This window comes from Triticum urartu, chromosome 2 (genome assembly GCF_003073215.2).
Source record: "Triticum urartu cultivar G1812 chromosome 2, Tu2.1, whole genome shotgun sequence".
NCBI classification, from domain to species: domain Eukaryota; kingdom Viridiplantae; phylum Streptophyta; class Magnoliopsida; order Poales; family Poaceae; genus Triticum; species Triticum urartu.
The window spans coordinates 263159156-263175717 of record NC_053023.1 but is presented as its reverse complement, the minus strand read 5'-3'; the positions used below and the strand labels follow the sequence as shown (position 1 = coordinate 263175717).

Sequence of the window (16562 nt, the reverse complement as noted above, 5' to 3'; positions counted from 1 at the left end):
AGCGAATGGCCGCCATAGACGCAACACCATCCCCCTTCTTTGGGATGGATCGATCCTCCTGCAGCCCCCCCGCGACATTAGGGCCCACGTTGATGGTTTCTATAGGTCCCTGTTCTCAGCTGCTCCTCGAAGCGGCTTATCTCTGGCTCGGGACTGTTGGTCTGGCCGCCAGCTAGTCTCCCACGCGGAGAACGCGGCCCTCATGGCCCCCTTCTCCGAGGGTGAGGTCTGGGCTGCCATTAGAGGCGTGAACCCTACCTCGGCCCCGGGTCTGGATGGCCTCCCGTTAAATTTTTCCAGACCTTATGGAATGTGATCAAGCCTGAGATCATGGCTATCTTCGACGAGTTCTACGTTGGGTCCATCGACCTCGGGCGCCTTAACTACGGGATCATCTCTCTCATCCCCAAGGTTACTAGGGCGTCCGACATCCGCCAGTTTCGTCCAATCACCGTGATTAATGTGATCTTCCGGATTCTGGCAAAAGGGTAGGCGACCCTTCTTGCTGACCACATTACCACCCCAACCAATCCGCCTTCATTCAAGGTCGGTATATCCTGGATGGGGTGCTAGTGCTTCATGAAGTCCTGCATGAGGTCTGATCCAAACACCTCAGGGCGGTCTTCCTGAAGATCGATTTCCATAAGGCTTAAGACATTGTTAGCTGGCCCTTCCTTCGGGAAGTTCTGCTCCGGAAAGGCTTCGACGAACGATGGATCACCAGAGTGATGCAGATGGTATCCTGCGGGCACACTGCCGTGAACATCAATGGGGAGATTGGCCCTTACTTCCCCACCCTTTGTGGGGTTAGACAAGGCGACCTGTTCTCCCCATTCTTGTTCAATATGGTGGTGGACGCACTCGCTGCCATCCTAGACAAGGCTAAAGCTGCGGGCCATATTCATGGGATCACTCCCCATTTGGCCGGTGGCTCCAGGATCTCCCTGCTCCAGTACGCCGACGACACCATCATCATGGTCGAAGGCTCGGACGCGGACATCGCGAACCTTAAGTTCCTCCTCCTCTGCTTCCAACAAATGTCTGGCCTCAAGATCAACTTTGACAAGAGTGATGTGATGGTAATGGGCTACCCTCCGGCGAAGGCCCTCGACATCGCCAACCGCCTCAATTGCCGCCTTGGTTCCTTCCCAACGACTTACTTGGGAATGCCCATTAGTGACTCTCGGCTTACCGTTGCGGACTTGCGTCCGACCGTAGCCAAGCTGCAAACGCGCATTGAGCCATGGCAGGGTAGGTGGCTGTCGAAGGCGGCTCGGACGATTCTCATCAACTCCTCCCTCTCCAGCCTCCTCTTGTTCCTCATGAGCTTCTACAACCTTCACGAGACCCTTCACCATGAGATCGCCAAGGTTCAATCTCGCTTCTATTGGGCTGGCGATAACAATAAGCAGAAATACCATAGGGTTAGCTGGCCAGACATCTGCAAGCCCCTGGATCAAGGAGGCCTTGGTATTATGTGCTCTAAGCGCATGAATATTGCCCTCCTTTCCCGTTGGCTTTGGCGCATCTCGCAAGGACACGGCGGCCTCTGGTTAGACATCATCCGGAACAAGTACCTGTGTGGGCAACCCCTGGCCTTCTGTCAAAGGTCCGGCGGTTCCCAGTTCTGGCAGGCGGTCATCCAACTGCTCCTCGTCCTACGCATTGGGACGTCCATCTCGGTTGGATCGGGTGCGGCGACCTTGTTCTGGTTTGACTGTTGGGCGGGTGACACCCCCTTCGCGGTTCGCTTCCCGGACCTCTTCTCCATCCCCGTCGCCCCCTCGATCTCTGTAGAGAGGGCCCTTATTGACTTAGGGCGCCTCGCTTTCCGGAGGCCCAATGGCCTCCGGAAGCCGCCGCTTGGCAAGAGCTGCTTGATTGCGTTGCTCTCCACGAGCCGGTTGTGGATTTTGGCCTGGATGAGGTTCGGTGGCGTCTTGAGCCTTCAGGCCAATTCACCACCAAGTCCCTCTATATGGCCATCGCCCCCTCCTCCGCCCCTCCCCCCTTTCGGCGGTGTGGTCCATCCGCCTGCCACTGAAAATCCGGATATTCATGTGGCAATGGATCCACGGACGGATCCCATCTGGGGTGGAGGTTCGCAAGCGCAATGGCCTTGGTTCCGGCCTCTGCCCGCTATGTGGTACCCCCGAAGATTCGAACCACATCTTCTTCTCCTGTGTGACCGCTCAATTCGTGTGGAGCTGCTTTCGAGAGGTGGTGGGAGGTGATTGGTGCCACACCAACTTCCCCGACCTCTTTGCCGAACTCCAGAACTCCCCCGTGCCCTCTTGCCAAATTAGGTGGCTTGAGATTGGGGCTCTCGCGTGGACTCTCTGGACGATTCGCAATAAGCTTGTGATTCAGCGCATCCCTCTTCGCCGGGCTACTGACGCTCTCTTCAAACTCTCTGGTTACTTGCAGCTTTGGCGGCCGCTTAGTCGCCCTCAGGATCGGGACGCCATCTCCGCCTTCATCGCCGACCTTCGCTCGATGGCCGTCCGTCTGTCGCCGCCGCCCCCTCCGCCCCCCCGGAGCCAGATTAGACGCCCGGCATGTTCTCCGGCTGCGGCCGCCTTTTTTATGTGTTTTTTGGGCTTGTTGAGCTGTGCCCTCAGCAGAACCTTTGTACTCCTGTTGTGTGACTTGGGTGTGTGTGTTGTGGACTAGTCCGTGTATGTGTGCTCTTGGCGGTTTGCTTTATTTATAAAGCGGGGCGAAAGCCTTTTTCGGTAAACTAGATAGCATCTTACTCAAAGTTATGAATACTCAATCTAACAGAGTCTCTCTCTCTCACTGAGTTTCTCATCACTATTTTGTGTAACTACAATATTCCAGGAAATTCATTAGGATTCCTTTCACTTTGTTCTTAATTTCTGGGCTAATTCACCGTACCACGACCCCTTGTCACAATGCCTCGACTATTACCAAACCTGTTACTTTGGTTACTTCTAAAGAATTTGCAATCTGGCACTGTTTGATTATTTTTCGAGAGAACGCAAAGGACCTTTGCGATTCATTGCATTGAAAAGGTAGAGTTTGGATACAATCCTCCTAGGAGGTCAAGTACAAATGATGCTCAGTGAAACTAGTGCACATCCCAGGTGGACGGCAGAACGATGTGAAGGCCGCGGGCACCAGCTCGTGCCCACTGCTGGGCTTCATCCTTGATCCTGGAGACCAGTACGTGAACCATGGGCTGGGCGCCGTCGAAGATGCACTCATTGCGTTGCTTCCAGATCATCCACGACGTCAGGAGGGCAATGGAGTCTAGGCCTTTGCGCATCGGTGTCGGCGTGTTTTGCCTGGCGTGCAGCCACCAGTCCATGAGCGAATCTTCGTGGCTTGGTCCTGCGGTGGTCATCCGTAGCCATGAGAGGATTTCGTGCCAAGTCTGCCTGGAGAAGGGGCATTCCAGGAGGAGGTGGCATCGTCTCGGGGGCTTGGTCGCATAATGGGCATCGAGTTTAGTGCTGGACGCCACGCCTAGCCAAGCGATCAGCCGTCCAACATCTGTCCTGGTCTGCCAACCAATGGAAGAACTTCACCCGCGGTGGCGCCCAATTCTTCCAGACGAGCTTCCAAGAGAAGGAAGTTGTGGAACCCTGGAAGGTGGCTAGGTAGCAGGAGCTAGCAGTGTAAGTATCCGAGGCCGTCCATCTCCAAACTAGCTGGCCAGGAGCGTCCGAGAGCGTGATGTGCTCGATCGCCAGCCAGACATGAAGGTATTGCCCAATCTCATGTATGCCCAGGACCCCGTGTATGTCTCTGGCCTAGCTATGTCCCTGCAGTCCTTCAGCGACGGTACGAATTCTGCGTCAGCGCTTGGGGATGCAGTTGTAGAGGGCTGGTGCGATTTCACAAATTGACTGCCCATTGATCTAGCGGTCTTCCTAGAAGTGTGCCGTTGATCCGTTTTCGAGGGTCGTCGTGGTGGACGCAAAGAATAGCGCTTTCTCCTCGACAGTGAGTTGTAAGTCCAGGCCACTCCATGCGCGCTCCTGGTCAGTGCACGAGAACCATAGCCATCTTAGTCGTAGAGCGAGCCCAGCGCGCTCCAGATCCTGAACTCCCAATCCACCGTGTGATATGGGGCGGCAAACGCGGCGCCAGTTGACGTGGCAGTGGCCACCATTGGCGGTGGCGCGACCAGCCCACAGGAAGCCGCGCTCGATCTTCTCAATTTGACGAAGTGTCTTCCTCGGCGGCGCGTAGGCGAGAAGTTGATGCACGGGGATGGCGCTCAGTACGGACTTGACCAGTGCAAGCCGCCTAGTTTTGTTCATCAGGTGGGCCTTCCAAGTGGGGAGTCGGCCGACAATCCCATTGACTAGAGGTTGCAACTGGGCGGCAGTCCGTCGGCCTATTGTGAGGGGGATCCCAAGGCATGTGATCGGCAGGTCGACGATGGGGCATCCCAAGTGTGCCAGAGCTGTCGTTGCCTCGTCCGTGTTGCAGTGCAACAGCGAGGCCGAGCTCTTGGCGTAGCTAACCATCAGGCCGGAGGTGCGGCCAAAGAGCGCCAGCACTTCGCGCACGGCGATGATGTCGCCGGGCGAGCAGTGGCAGAAAAGCACGGCGTCGTCCGCATACAAAGATACCATGGGGATCGAGTGCGTCGGGTGCAGTTGTGCCATGACGCCCATGTCAACGACGCGTTTGATGAGCCTGGCCAAGGTGTCGACGGCGAGCACAAAAAGCTGCGGCGACATAGGATCACCTTGCCGGAGTCCCTTGCGGTGCCAAATAGGTGGGCCCGGCTCTCCGTTCATCAGTACGCGTGTGCTCGCCGAAGATAGGAGGATGGAGATCCACTCCATGAACCTGTTCCCGAAGCCGAATTGGCGTAGGGTCTCCAGGAGGGAGTCAAAGGCACGCGCGAGGTCTAGCTTGAGCAACACTCGTGGGTCACCTAGCTGGTGAAGAAGCCGGGCCGATTGCTTGACCAGAATGAGGTTGTCGTGAAGGCATCTGCGGCGATGAACGCATTTTGGCTCCGGCAAACAAGGCCATCCAGCTTGGGCGCGAGCCGCAGAGATGGTACTTTGGCGAAGATCTTTGCCACCAAATGAATAAGGCTTATTGGCCGGTAGTCGTTCATTGTGCTTGCGTCCACGCGCTTCGGCAGCATGGTGATCAGTGCCTGGTTAAGATTGCAAAAGCCACGACCCCTTATCTCGTATAGCTGCTGGAAGGCATCAACAAAGTCTTGGCGTACTATGCTCCAGCAGGCTCGCAAGAATTCTGCGCTGAAGCCGTCCCGCCCGGGCGCCTTGCGCGCAGGTAGCCGTTTGATCGCTTCCCAGATCTCATCGGCGCTGAATGGAGCATCAAGGTCTATCAGGTCAGTGGGCGTGATCAGCTCCGACAAGTCCAGCGTGCACTCGCGGTCGACAGCAGTGCATCATAATGGGCAAAAGCTGCTTCCGCCATGCGCTCATGATCGGTGATCATTTGGCCATTCACGGTCAGGCCAAAGATTCCGTTCTTCTGTCGTCGATAAGAGCATTGCCGATGGTAGAAAGCCGTACTGGCGTCGCCGACATTCAGGCTGGCAATCCGCGCACGCTGCCGAGCAAATGTGCATTCCATAGAGGCGAAGCCAAGATAGGCGATCTTGAGCTGTTTGCGGAGCCAGTCTTCATGCGGTGTCAACTGTCGGTCTTCCTGAGCTTTGTCGAAACGCGATATCAGTTTGCGCGAGATTGCCATCTTCTACTTAATGTGCCTGACAGATCGGGAGCTCCAACTAGTCAGTTGTCGTGCCGTAGCTTGAAAACGTAGCATCAGCCGACGGAAGGGGTCGGTGTAGTGCACAGATCTCCAAGTCATGTCCACCGTGGCATGGAAGCCGTCCATGCGCAGCCGCATGTACCGTTGATGTGCAATCGGGACCGGGGCGCAGTCCAGGAACAATGGGCTGTGGTCTGAGATGACCGATGCGAGGCATCGGAGGCTGCAGGCAGCATGGGCTTCCTCCCAGTCAGAAGTGCAGAGCACCCTGTAAAGGTGCACGAGGGTGGGGGACTGCTCGTTCGACCAGGTATACCGGCGACCATTGAGATAGACCTCCTTCAACGTGAGATCGCTGATCAGCCGCCTAAATCTGCCCATCATGCGTCTATGCAGGTTGCCATTGTTCTTGTCTTTGTCGCGGTAGATTAGATTAAAATCTCCGCAAATCATCCAAGGTCCCTGGCAAACGTCCCGGATGTCACGCAGCTCTTGGAGGAAGGCGATTTTTTCTGTGTCTTCTTGCGGTCCATAAACCACCGTCATCCACCATGAGGTAGCAGAGGTCGTGGAAACATTGGCGGTGATCGCGTTCGCGGAGAACTCCAGGTCCGTGATATTCACGACTCTGCTCTTCCAAGCGAGGAGGATGCCGCCTCGCATGCCGATCGCTGGTAGGTAGACGTAGTTGTCAAACTCTGAACCTAGCGTGTCCAGGATCACCGAGGAGCAAATCAGGGCCATTTTTGTCTCCTGGAGACAAACAATGGCCGCATAAGTGGATGCCAGCAGGGAACGAACAGCGAATCTCCGAGCGCGGGAGTTCAGGCCGCGTACATTCCAAATAACAATCTTAAGGCCGTGATCCATAAGCAACATGATCGACGGTAGAAAGATTGCAAAATGACAAGGCTAAGTCTCGCGAGCAGCGACAGTGCGCGCGGAGACGACCGCGGTCACATCGACGGGGAACTCGCGGTCAACAAGTGCAGCGATGGCCGAGAGAATGGCAAGCGGGATGGGCGCGGCAAAGATGCCATCGTATGTCCTCATCTCCGATGCAGTAATCCGCTGGTTGGTGCCCACGATCCCCAGGGTAGGCATGATTTGGACATGTGCCCGCCGTTCAAAAGTCAGTGGCACCGTCGTGGGCGAACAGGCTGCGGTGGCTGAGCGTCCTCGGCGAGGGTTGAAGTTCAGAGGTCGTCGTGGCCTTTTCCCGGGTGCAGGCAGCGTGGCTCCGATTTGCTTCGTTGCAGCAGCAAGGATGTCGCCCAATGTCCATGCTCTGTCAGTGGTACGGGACGTGGAGTGGCGAAGGGTTTACTGGCGGGGAGGCAAACCTGCCAGCAGTTGCAAGTAGGGAGGCGCGGTTGGGCGTTGTCCCCAGCGATTGGGATGCCGCGGAGCTCCAGCTCAACACGGTATTCAAACCCACCGCAGCCGGCATGAGCTAGCTTGCATCACGGGCGGAGCGACAGGGCAAAACGTGGGCAGCTGATGAAGTGGTCACCACGCATGCGATCCATGGACGTTCTGGAGCCGAAAATGATGAGGAAGTCCTCAGGACGGTGCGTGTGGACGGTGAAGTCGCCTTCCCCAAACTCGAAGGTGCCGCAGAGCAGCTCAGAGACGTTGCGGGCCGTCACCCGAGGCATGTTGCCAGTGATGGTGGCAACCATCACGCGTGAGAGCACCGCCTCGGCCTCCTCCATCTCGACGGAGCGTTCAAGAATGACCCGCGCTGGCTCAGCAGCGGTCACTTGCGCCACCGGAGTTGGGGGCGGAGGTGGTGGCGGGGGGGGGGGGGGGGGGGGGGGGGGGGGGGCTGGTGGCGGCCGGCTCACCGATGGAAATCAGCGCAGCCGCGGGATTCGTGGCCGGTGATGAGGCAGCGCCTGCAACAGATGCCGTTGGTGCAGTCGCGAACCCGGTGACGGTGGTCAAGACAGCGGAAGCAGAGTCCAGCCACCTCCTCCGGCGACGGGCTGCACTGCCGCGGCATAGCGGGGCTAGGCGCCCGGGGGCGGAGGCGGTTCCTGCGGCATGGCTGCTGGTACCCGTTGGCGTCGACCACGGCACCGCCCGAGATGCGGTGCACCTCAGAGCGTGGGCCAAGGCGGGCCGAGGCAGGTAGCCGAGCGCGCGCGGGCACGACAGCAGGGCCAGGCGGCGCGGGGGGGGGGGGGGGGGGGGGGGGGGGGGCGGTCCGGGGCGCCGGCGGCGTGCGGGCCACCTCACTGTAGGAGCGCGCGGAAGACTCCCCCTCCAAGTCGAACCAGCGTCCATCACCTGAGGAGACGCGGTTGCCGAAGTGGGAGCGGGTCTCGGAGGCGGCCATGAGGGGTGGGGAGGGGCTCGGGAGGTGGGCCCGGCAAGGCTGGTGGGGGGCGGGCTCAAGCTAGGCTAGTGGCGGGAAGGGAGCGGAGCTGGAGGGGGCGGAACGGAGCAAGCGGAGCCATCTTCGCACTGTTTGATTATTAGGTAAGTGGAAATGCAGTCCGCTAGGGCCCATAGAGGTGGTGATCCTCCCTGTCTGTGGTCTCCTCCTAAAGCTAACCCTCATTTAGGCAGTGACACGGTGTTAGAACTGCTGTTGGAGCAAGTTTTGGCCTTTTAGAAACAGGACAGCTCTTATAGTGTTTTCTTTTCATGTACTCTATCTTGTAAGCCCAAACACATAAAAAACTAAAAAGTGAGCCTGAACTCATATAATAATAGTGGGGTAAAGTGTTTCAGTTTCTTTTGAGTAAATTCACAGAAAGACATGTTAGAGAACTACGGTCTATGTTTAATAGCAAATCTGTGCAAAAGAAAAATTGTGCAAATAAAGCTGCTATTTTCTCCCTTGATCCTTGTCTTCCTGCACAAACATTTGGAAGTGCACTTGGCACTAAACATGTACTCCCTCCTTTTCAGTTTATAAGGCATATCTAGTTTGTCTTAAGTCAAACCCTTCTAAGTTTGATCAAGTTTATAGAAAAATAGCAACATTTACAATACTGAATCAATAGTAGTAGATTCATCATGAAATGTGTTTCCGTCGTGTATTATTTGGTATTATATATGTTGAGTGTTGACACTATTTTTTATTAACTTGGTCAAACATAAAGGTTTGACTTAAGACAAACTAGATATGCCTTATAAACTGAAAGGAGGGAGTATATGTGTTTTGTTCAATTGCAAATACACTTTTGTAGTTTTATAAGGGTGTAGGTAACCCATTGCCTAAACGCTGCACCCAGAGTCCCATACCCAGCTGCGCTATACCAAGTGTAGATATGCATATAGGTCCATCAGCGTAGGTTGGCCCGTTTTATCTCTTTGTACCTGTACTTAATTCCTTATTTAGTATTTTGATTGTTCGATAGACATATTATATTATTGCTAGTGATTTGTCTGAACTCTCATTCCTCATATACAAAGGTGACATTGACATTGTATCAATTTGCAGGTACTTCAGTTTTTAATGGATGATGTGTCTGACTTCTTGTCAACACACTTTTCTAGTTCAGGGGATGCAAACCAGACTGAGGAGAAAGGCTGCACTGCTACACTTAAAGCCTTCATTGATTACATTTCTTTGAGGGAAACAGAAAATTTTCGATCCCGAAAGGAGGAAAATAAGAACTCCATCACATTAACAACTATTCATCAGGTTCTGTCTTTTCTATCCAAATCACAAATAATGTCGTCTATTGTGGCATTTGGTAGTTGTGTGATACAATTAATGTGATGATTTCCCCTTTCGTTTGCAGTCAAAAGGTTTAGAGTGGGATGTTGTGTTCATCGTGCAGGTATTTTCTGCAATCTTTAGAAAGCGGTTACATAAAACCACAAATACATCTTTCATGGCATGTTAGTCACATACTCACGTGTATATGGTAAATATCATGCAAGTGCTAACTGAAATGATGTTAGTATTTTTGTAGGAAGTTTAGGCTGTAACCCAACATTTGATTTCTTGATCATAATTTCCAACCTTTCTGCTAAGTTGAGTGCTTTCAACTCATGCCAAATCCTATCCAATAATTGAGTGCTTGTCGTTACTGTATTGTCATGAGATATGCCAATGTCATCAATCATTAATTGTTGAAACTTTTGCTGGTTTTATGGCGAACAAGAGCAATTTTGTCGGAAGGATATTGGCAACGCCCTAAGATATCAGCTTCGGCATAACACAGAAAGTTTTATTTTGTCATGAAACTTCCCTCCTTACATGTTTCTCTTTTCTGTAGACCACTGATGAATCTTAATACTGCACTTCGATAGTCTTTTTCTTGTTTCTGTTTAATATATGCTAATCAGTAATTCTATTAAGTTTTTCAAGTCGACATTTTCGTGCTAATCCTTGCATTTGTTCAGGCAAATGATTCAGAGATCCCCTTACTGCACGAGTACAATGGCACTGTGAAAGAAGCTGGATGCACATTGGAGGTTTGTTCAATACCTATTATTTGTTCCTCAAATGTTCCTTTGTGTCCATCAACTTGGCTATAATTACAGGAGGAGAGGAGGCTATTCTATGTTGCAATGACACGAGCTCGGAAGAAATTGTACATCTTGCATGTCACAGTTGACTCTCATCGCCAGGTACCTGATGTTTATCTTTTATCCTTATCTTCATACTCCATCTAGCTTTTTCTGACAAACTATTGGTTTCTAGCTGCTACTACCTTCACGTTTCCTTCGAGAGATTCCAGGTCACCTTTTCGACATACAGGTGAGCAGTAGTGTCAGACCATTTTTGACCTATTTTTATCTCTGCCTGAAGCTAAAATATTAGCTCCATCCCCTATTGATCTGTGTTCAATCATATAATCTGCTAGAGCCACATAAAATCATTATTATTAGTCCTGCTCAGTTATTTCATCGGCAGTCATATTGTATACCCCATTCATTATGTGAGTGGAATTTTAGCATTATTGTTTCTCTTGTTTTGATAACTTGTAGGGTGAGGGGCCTGCAACAAAATATCACGAGCAGCCTTCTGGAGACATTTCATTTGATCACGCTGAAGGAGAGACATCAACTGAAAAGCCTATTGTTCAGAACGAAACTTCACCTTACCCTGAACTGATGCAGTCATGCCTTGCTAATGATTTCTTGAAGAGGTAAAACATTGTATTTCGATCCTCCGTTTCCTGTTTAGTTTATTTTCTTTTTTGTTTCTAATAATAATAGTGAATGCTATATTATTTTTTCTGCACAGTTTCTGTAGTATTTTCTATTAGCAAACATACTAATATATCTTGCAGATATGCAGTAGCATAGCTAAGCAAATATGCAGTAGCATAGCAAAGTATGTTGCAGATATATTAGTATGTTTCTGAGCAGCCCTGTGCATGTAGCTCCCGCTTGCGCAGGGTCCGAGGAAGGGTCCGACCACTTTGGGTCTATTGTACGCAGCCTTACTTGCGCAGGGTCCGAGGAAGGGTCCGACCACTTTGGGTCTATTGTACGCAGCCTTCGGTAAGGCTGCGTACAATAGACCCAAAGTGGTCGGACCCTTCCTCGGACCCTGCGCAAGCGGGAGCTACATGCACAGGGCTGCTCAGAAACATACTAATATATCTGCAACATACTTTGCTATGCTACTGCATTTCAGCCTCTTACCGAAATGTAGGGAAAGGCTGCATACAATAGACCCAAAGTGGTCGGACCCTTCCTCGGACCCTGCGCAAGCGGGAGCTACATGCACCGGGCTGCTCAGAAACATACTAATATATCTGCAACATACTTTGCTATGCTACTGCATATTTGCTTAACTTTGTTTCCTTCTTTGAATTCATTCTTTGTACAGGTTCGAAATTGATGATAGAGCAGTAGTCTCACATATATTTCATCATTGGGCGAAGAGGCAGGCATTTCAAATTCCAAAGAGACTGCTTGATAAGGTACTGAGTTCTTAAATACATAAGAAAGGTGTCACATCACATGCCAATTGTCGGGAAAGTTATATTTCCTAGAAGCAGTGACGGCATCTGCATGTATCATTTTGTTTATTTTTTTAGAAGGAAAATATAACGCACACAATTAATACGCTGGTGTTCTGGGGGAACTGAATGAAGTTAGTGTTGTCAGCAGGCCGAATTGATGTTATATCTTTTCATATGACAGTTTTGCTACTCCCTCCGTTCCTTTATAAGGTGTATTTGTTTTTCCAAAAGCCAAACGAGTGCAAGTTTGACCGAGTTTATAGAAAAATATATCAACATTCACAATATGAAATTTATATCATTTGATCCATCATAAAAAGTAGTTTCATATTTTATGTATTAGGTATTGCAGATGTTGTTATTTTATTCTATAATCTTGGTCAAACATTCAAATGGTTGACTTGTACGGAAACCAATGCACCTTATATTCTGGAATGGAGGGAGTATTTGAGAATGGCGACATGCTCATTCTGAACCTTATCATTGGCACTATCTTTATCCTTTCAGATCAAATTTGTGATTGATGAACGCCTGCGTGGTAAAGGATATAAGCGCAAGGTGACTTCACCCTTCTCTCCTTCCATCTCACAGCTCCATCATCCCGGTCATTATTTTCATGTTGGTTGGATCATCACCTATAGTTGTGCTACATAACTAATCAATGATATTTGCTTTTTACATGCTCTTTTTAACGAGAGCTTTTACCCTGAGAAGTTGACCTGCAAGTTCCTCTCCAGGATGTCTTGTGCAAGCTGAAGTCATTGTTAAGCGACGATGAAGCGCTTGGTTACGCAGAATATGTGAGTTAAGTCACTGTTTGGTTTATTAGCAGCAAGCTCTTTGTTTTCTTTGGTAAATTCTTAACTAAATGCTGCGACTCAGGTTATCAAGTGGGAACAAATTCCAATTGACAAGCGAAGCCATTTGATGAGAGAGAGACAGGCAAGTCCTAAATCATTTTCTGTTGCAAACAAGTTGGATTTTCTTTTTATACAAGCAAGGCTTGTTATGTTAACTTTCACATTGAGAAGATCCTTACTTTGATGGTTCTCTTTCAGGAACATTTCCAGAAGCAGAGGATAGAGAACTCCATGGGTTCCTCGGAGCCTACACCTAAGCAGGTCAGTCAGATACATACACTACCTGCCTTTGGCTATTGTCTAGTTGGTGTACCATGTTGATCTTAAGGAGCGACATCCTCTGTGCAGATATCCTACCTCCGGAGCCTGGGGTGCACCATAACACCCACGTCTCGTCTCCATGCGTCCAATCTTATTGAGAAGTATAAATCGCTGTGACCCGTTCTGACGAGTTGAAGTCGCAGAGGAAGCCAATGGATAAACTAGCAGGCTCAGAATTTTCAGGTTACTGAGCTGTGATCGGCTAAGGTAAGTTAAACATTCGTGCAGCCGGCACATCAGGGTAAAATAATGAAAAATATCAATAATAGATGATCGGATAAACTAGATGACACGGTACTTGGTAGCTCATGTACATAATATGTGAAGTGCAGGAAATGTTGTGAATCGATTGTGCACATCAGGGTTATATATACTTACTACTAGTATGCAAGTGGTCGGAACTAGTGTATATAATCTCTAACTGTTTCCTGCCCAAGCATTTGGTTGTGGATTATACATGCCTTTCTTTTTTACATAAAGAAAACCTCTCCTCTTTATTCCACGGTAACATTTTTTTTTTGAAGCTCAAACGGTAGAACAATTGTTCTACGGTATTTTCTATATATTAATAAATAGTAAAGATAAATATGTACAAGTAAACTATAAAAGAGAAGAAAAGAAAAGAAAGTACAGGCGGAGAAGAGCTATCCAATTCCTGTTTTCTCTAACATGGTTGACCTATTGGAAGGAGTTACTGACAGTGTTCATTCCAGATGATCACTGATCCAACTTTGCAGACTAGTTAGATACTTTGCTTTAATCCTGTGCGCTAGCTGTTTTAGATCTTCTTTTAGCTTGAACTTCCAACAGTTGATGCTAGGGGCTTCTCTTCTGAAGATTTTACCATTCGTTTGCCCCCAGATGGCCCAACAACCTTGGAAATTATCTCCATGGCAATGTGTTTTGGAGGCAATCCCCTTAGCAACAAAATCTCATCAACACATGAGATGCCAAGTCTCTTTTGAGGGATGATACTGAGCCAGCAATCTTGTACAAATCCACAATCCTAAAAGAGGTGTCTTGCAGTTTCTTCAGTATGGCCTCTGGACTGCACGTAAACTACGCCAAGAGCGCAGCCACGCTCATTCGCTGCGAGGCCGACGAGGCTGCTCCCGCCGTCCAGCTCCTGGGTTGCCCAATCGTCGAGTTCCCCCTCACCTACCTGGGCATCCCCCTTACCATCCGACGACCTACTGCCGCCCAGCCGCTGCCCCTCGTCGACAGGGTGGCCAGGAGCCTCCCCTCTTGGAAGGCATGGCTGATGAACCGAGCCGGCCGCCTCGCCCTAGTAAAATCGGTCCTAGGCGCGATTCCGCTCCACCAGTTGCTTGTGCTTGCCCCTCCAAAGAAGACTCCCAAGCTGCTTGAAAAAATCCAACGCGGCTTCCTTTGGGCTGGCCGCCCCGAAGCCAACGGAGGACACTGCCATATCAATTGGCGCCGTGTCGCCTGCCCATTGTCCTTGGGTGGGCTGGTAGTCCACGACCTGGAGCGCACGGGCCTATCGCTTCGTGTCCGATGGCTCTGGTTCAGCCGCACCGACGATCGCCGCACTTGGAGTGGCTTGGACCTACAGTTCTCCGTTGAGGAGCGTGCCTTTTTCTTTGCCAGCACCTACACCGTCCTTGGCAACGGTCAGACCATGAAGTTCTGGGAGGACAGATGGATTGGAGGACGCTCCGTTCGCGAAATCGCGCCGCTTCTGCACTCATGCATTCCCAAAAGGAGAAGGGAAGCTACGACGGTAGCCGACGGCTTGCCGGGACACCTCTGGGCGCGGGACATCCATGGAGTTGTGGGCATTCACGAAATCAGCCAGTACATCTTACTCTGGCGCCTGATTGAGAGCACAACGCTCTCAGACACACCAGACCAGCTCGTGTGGAAGTGGACCGCGTCGGGCATCTACACCGCCAAATCTGCCTACATCGCTTCCTTCCACGGTTTGACGACCTGCGGCAACTGGAAGCTCACATGGAAGAGTTGGGCATCCCCCAGAGTGAAATTCTTCCTCTGGCTTGTCAGCTTGCATCGATGCTGGACGGTGGACCGCCTCGCCCGGCATGGACTGCAGCACCACAACAGTTGCCCCCTTTGCAGCCAGGAGCCTGAAACATTGCACCATCTCCTCCTTGGGTGTCCCTTCTCGAGGCATGTCTGGTTCGAGATCCTCTCCTGGATGCGCATGACATGCAGGCACCCGGACAATGAGTCTACCCTCTGTGATTGGTGGCATGATGCCCGGCAGGTCACGCCCAAGGCGATGCGCAAAGGGCTGGCATCCGTGACACTTCTTACATCCTGGATGATCTGGAAGCACCGCAACGATTGCATCTTCAACGATGCGCGCCCTTCCATCCGAACGCTAGTTCACAGCATCAAGGAGGAGGCCAAACTTTGGGCTGTGGCAGGCGCTGCTGGACTTAGAGTAGTCTTGCCCCCGACCTGGGATGTGCATTAGCTCATGTCCCCAGACTGTAATTCGCCTCCTAGGAGGGCTGTAACATAAAACACTCTCTCTTTTCAATACAATGAAACGCAAAGCTTTTGCGCTTTCCCAAAAAAAAGTTTCTTCAGTATCTTCATGGCAAAACACACAATCGAAACTTTCCAGAGCGAAAGATTTTCTTTTGAGTAAGTTTCTAGTATTAACTCGATCATGCAGCAGCGCCAGCCAGAAGAAAAATTTGTGCCTTAGCCTACAGGAGCTCTTCCACAGCCATTTATAACTCTGCTGTTCTTGTTGCTGAGGGCAAAGATGGTGATACATGGTGATAGAAGAATATTTGCTTTTTTGGCCCTTAGAAGATCAATAATCTTTCATCTGCTCATTGTAGTGGAGCTGAACCAGCTGCTGTAGTTGAGTGAATTGGTTATAAGCTAGTGTGGAGGTTACATTGTTACATTGTTTATTACAAGAGAGGTTACAAACTGATTTGGAGGATCAAGCATCAGACCAACAGATTCAACACTTGTAGCCATACCTGCATGCTCATGAGCAACAACATTTGCTTCTTCTCTCGGACTATGCTCAAACAGAACATGTGGGAATTCCCATGCCAAATGATAGCAGTCGTTGAACTCTGCAGCAGCCACACATAAAGATTGTCCACCATTCCCCATGGTTTCATTTATCTCTATATTATCAGAGTTAACCTCAATTCGGTTAAACCCGATACACATCATTTCATCATGCACTTCTTTCCTATGCTCCCACCACGAATACCAACTTGTGATGGCAATAGCTTCTGGGAAGTCTCCCAGTCCTAGTATCATATGTTCATTAGCCGGAAGGAGAAGCCGGAACGCAAGCAGATATTCCCCCGCTCTAGCAGTCTCACAAGCTTTTTCAATAATGTTGATATTCTCAGTTCAGTCCATACTTCTCTCACCTTTGGACATAAGAATAGCAGATCTTTGACATCCTCGACACCCATATCGCATGTGGGGCATTGGCAGGAGGCCTTAGCATGACTGTTAGCAAGGGTTATTATGTTGTGAACACAAAATGCGACAGTAAAAAAAAGAAGGAAAAATCTAAAGCCTTACAACAGAATATAGGGAAATGCTCACGCCTATTTTGACCCAAACCAATATTACTAATATTGGTGCAAAATCGTTCATGCATGTCAGTGACCTTCATATTTCGGAGATTACAGAAAATAAGTTGAACCATACAAGCGATGATCTTATGAAACATACACTC

The 16562-nt window shown here is 50.3% G+C and overlaps 1 protein-coding gene across 2 annotated transcripts in view; it reads left to right on the top strand.

The window, feature by feature from the left end:
• LOC125536988 (ATP-dependent DNA helicase SRS2-like protein At4g25120) overlaps window positions 1–13292 on the top strand; it is a 31668-nt gene extending 18376 nt beyond the window's left edge. The window contains exons 20-32 of one of the 2 annotated variants that reach the window (XR_007295398.1): window positions 9191–9394; window positions 9495–9533; window positions 10102–10173; window positions 10243–10329; window positions 10403–10459; window positions 10690–10850; window positions 11540–11633; window positions 12183–12233; window positions 12413–12475; window positions 12558–12617; window positions 12734–12796; window positions 12884–13063; window positions 13189–13292. Coding sequence is in view for 1 of the 2 variants with exons in the window: in XM_048700277.1 (XP_048556234.1) it covers window positions 9191–9394; window positions 9495–9533; window positions 10102–10173; window positions 10243–10329; window positions 10403–10459; window positions 10690–10850; window positions 11540–11633; window positions 12183–12233; window positions 12413–12475; window positions 12558–12617; window positions 12734–12796; window positions 12884–12973 (1041 nt within the window). In the remaining variant the exon portion in view is untranslated. Of the gene's footprint in view, window positions 1–9190; window positions 9395–9494; window positions 9534–10101; window positions 10174–10242; window positions 10330–10402; window positions 10460–10689; window positions 10851–11539; window positions 11634–12182; window positions 12234–12412; window positions 12476–12557; window positions 12618–12733; window positions 12797–12883 lie in introns of both variants that reach the window. The other variant, XM_048700277.1, reaches the window with a different exon arrangement.
• The last annotated feature ends 3270 nt before the right edge of the window (window positions 13293–16562 follow it).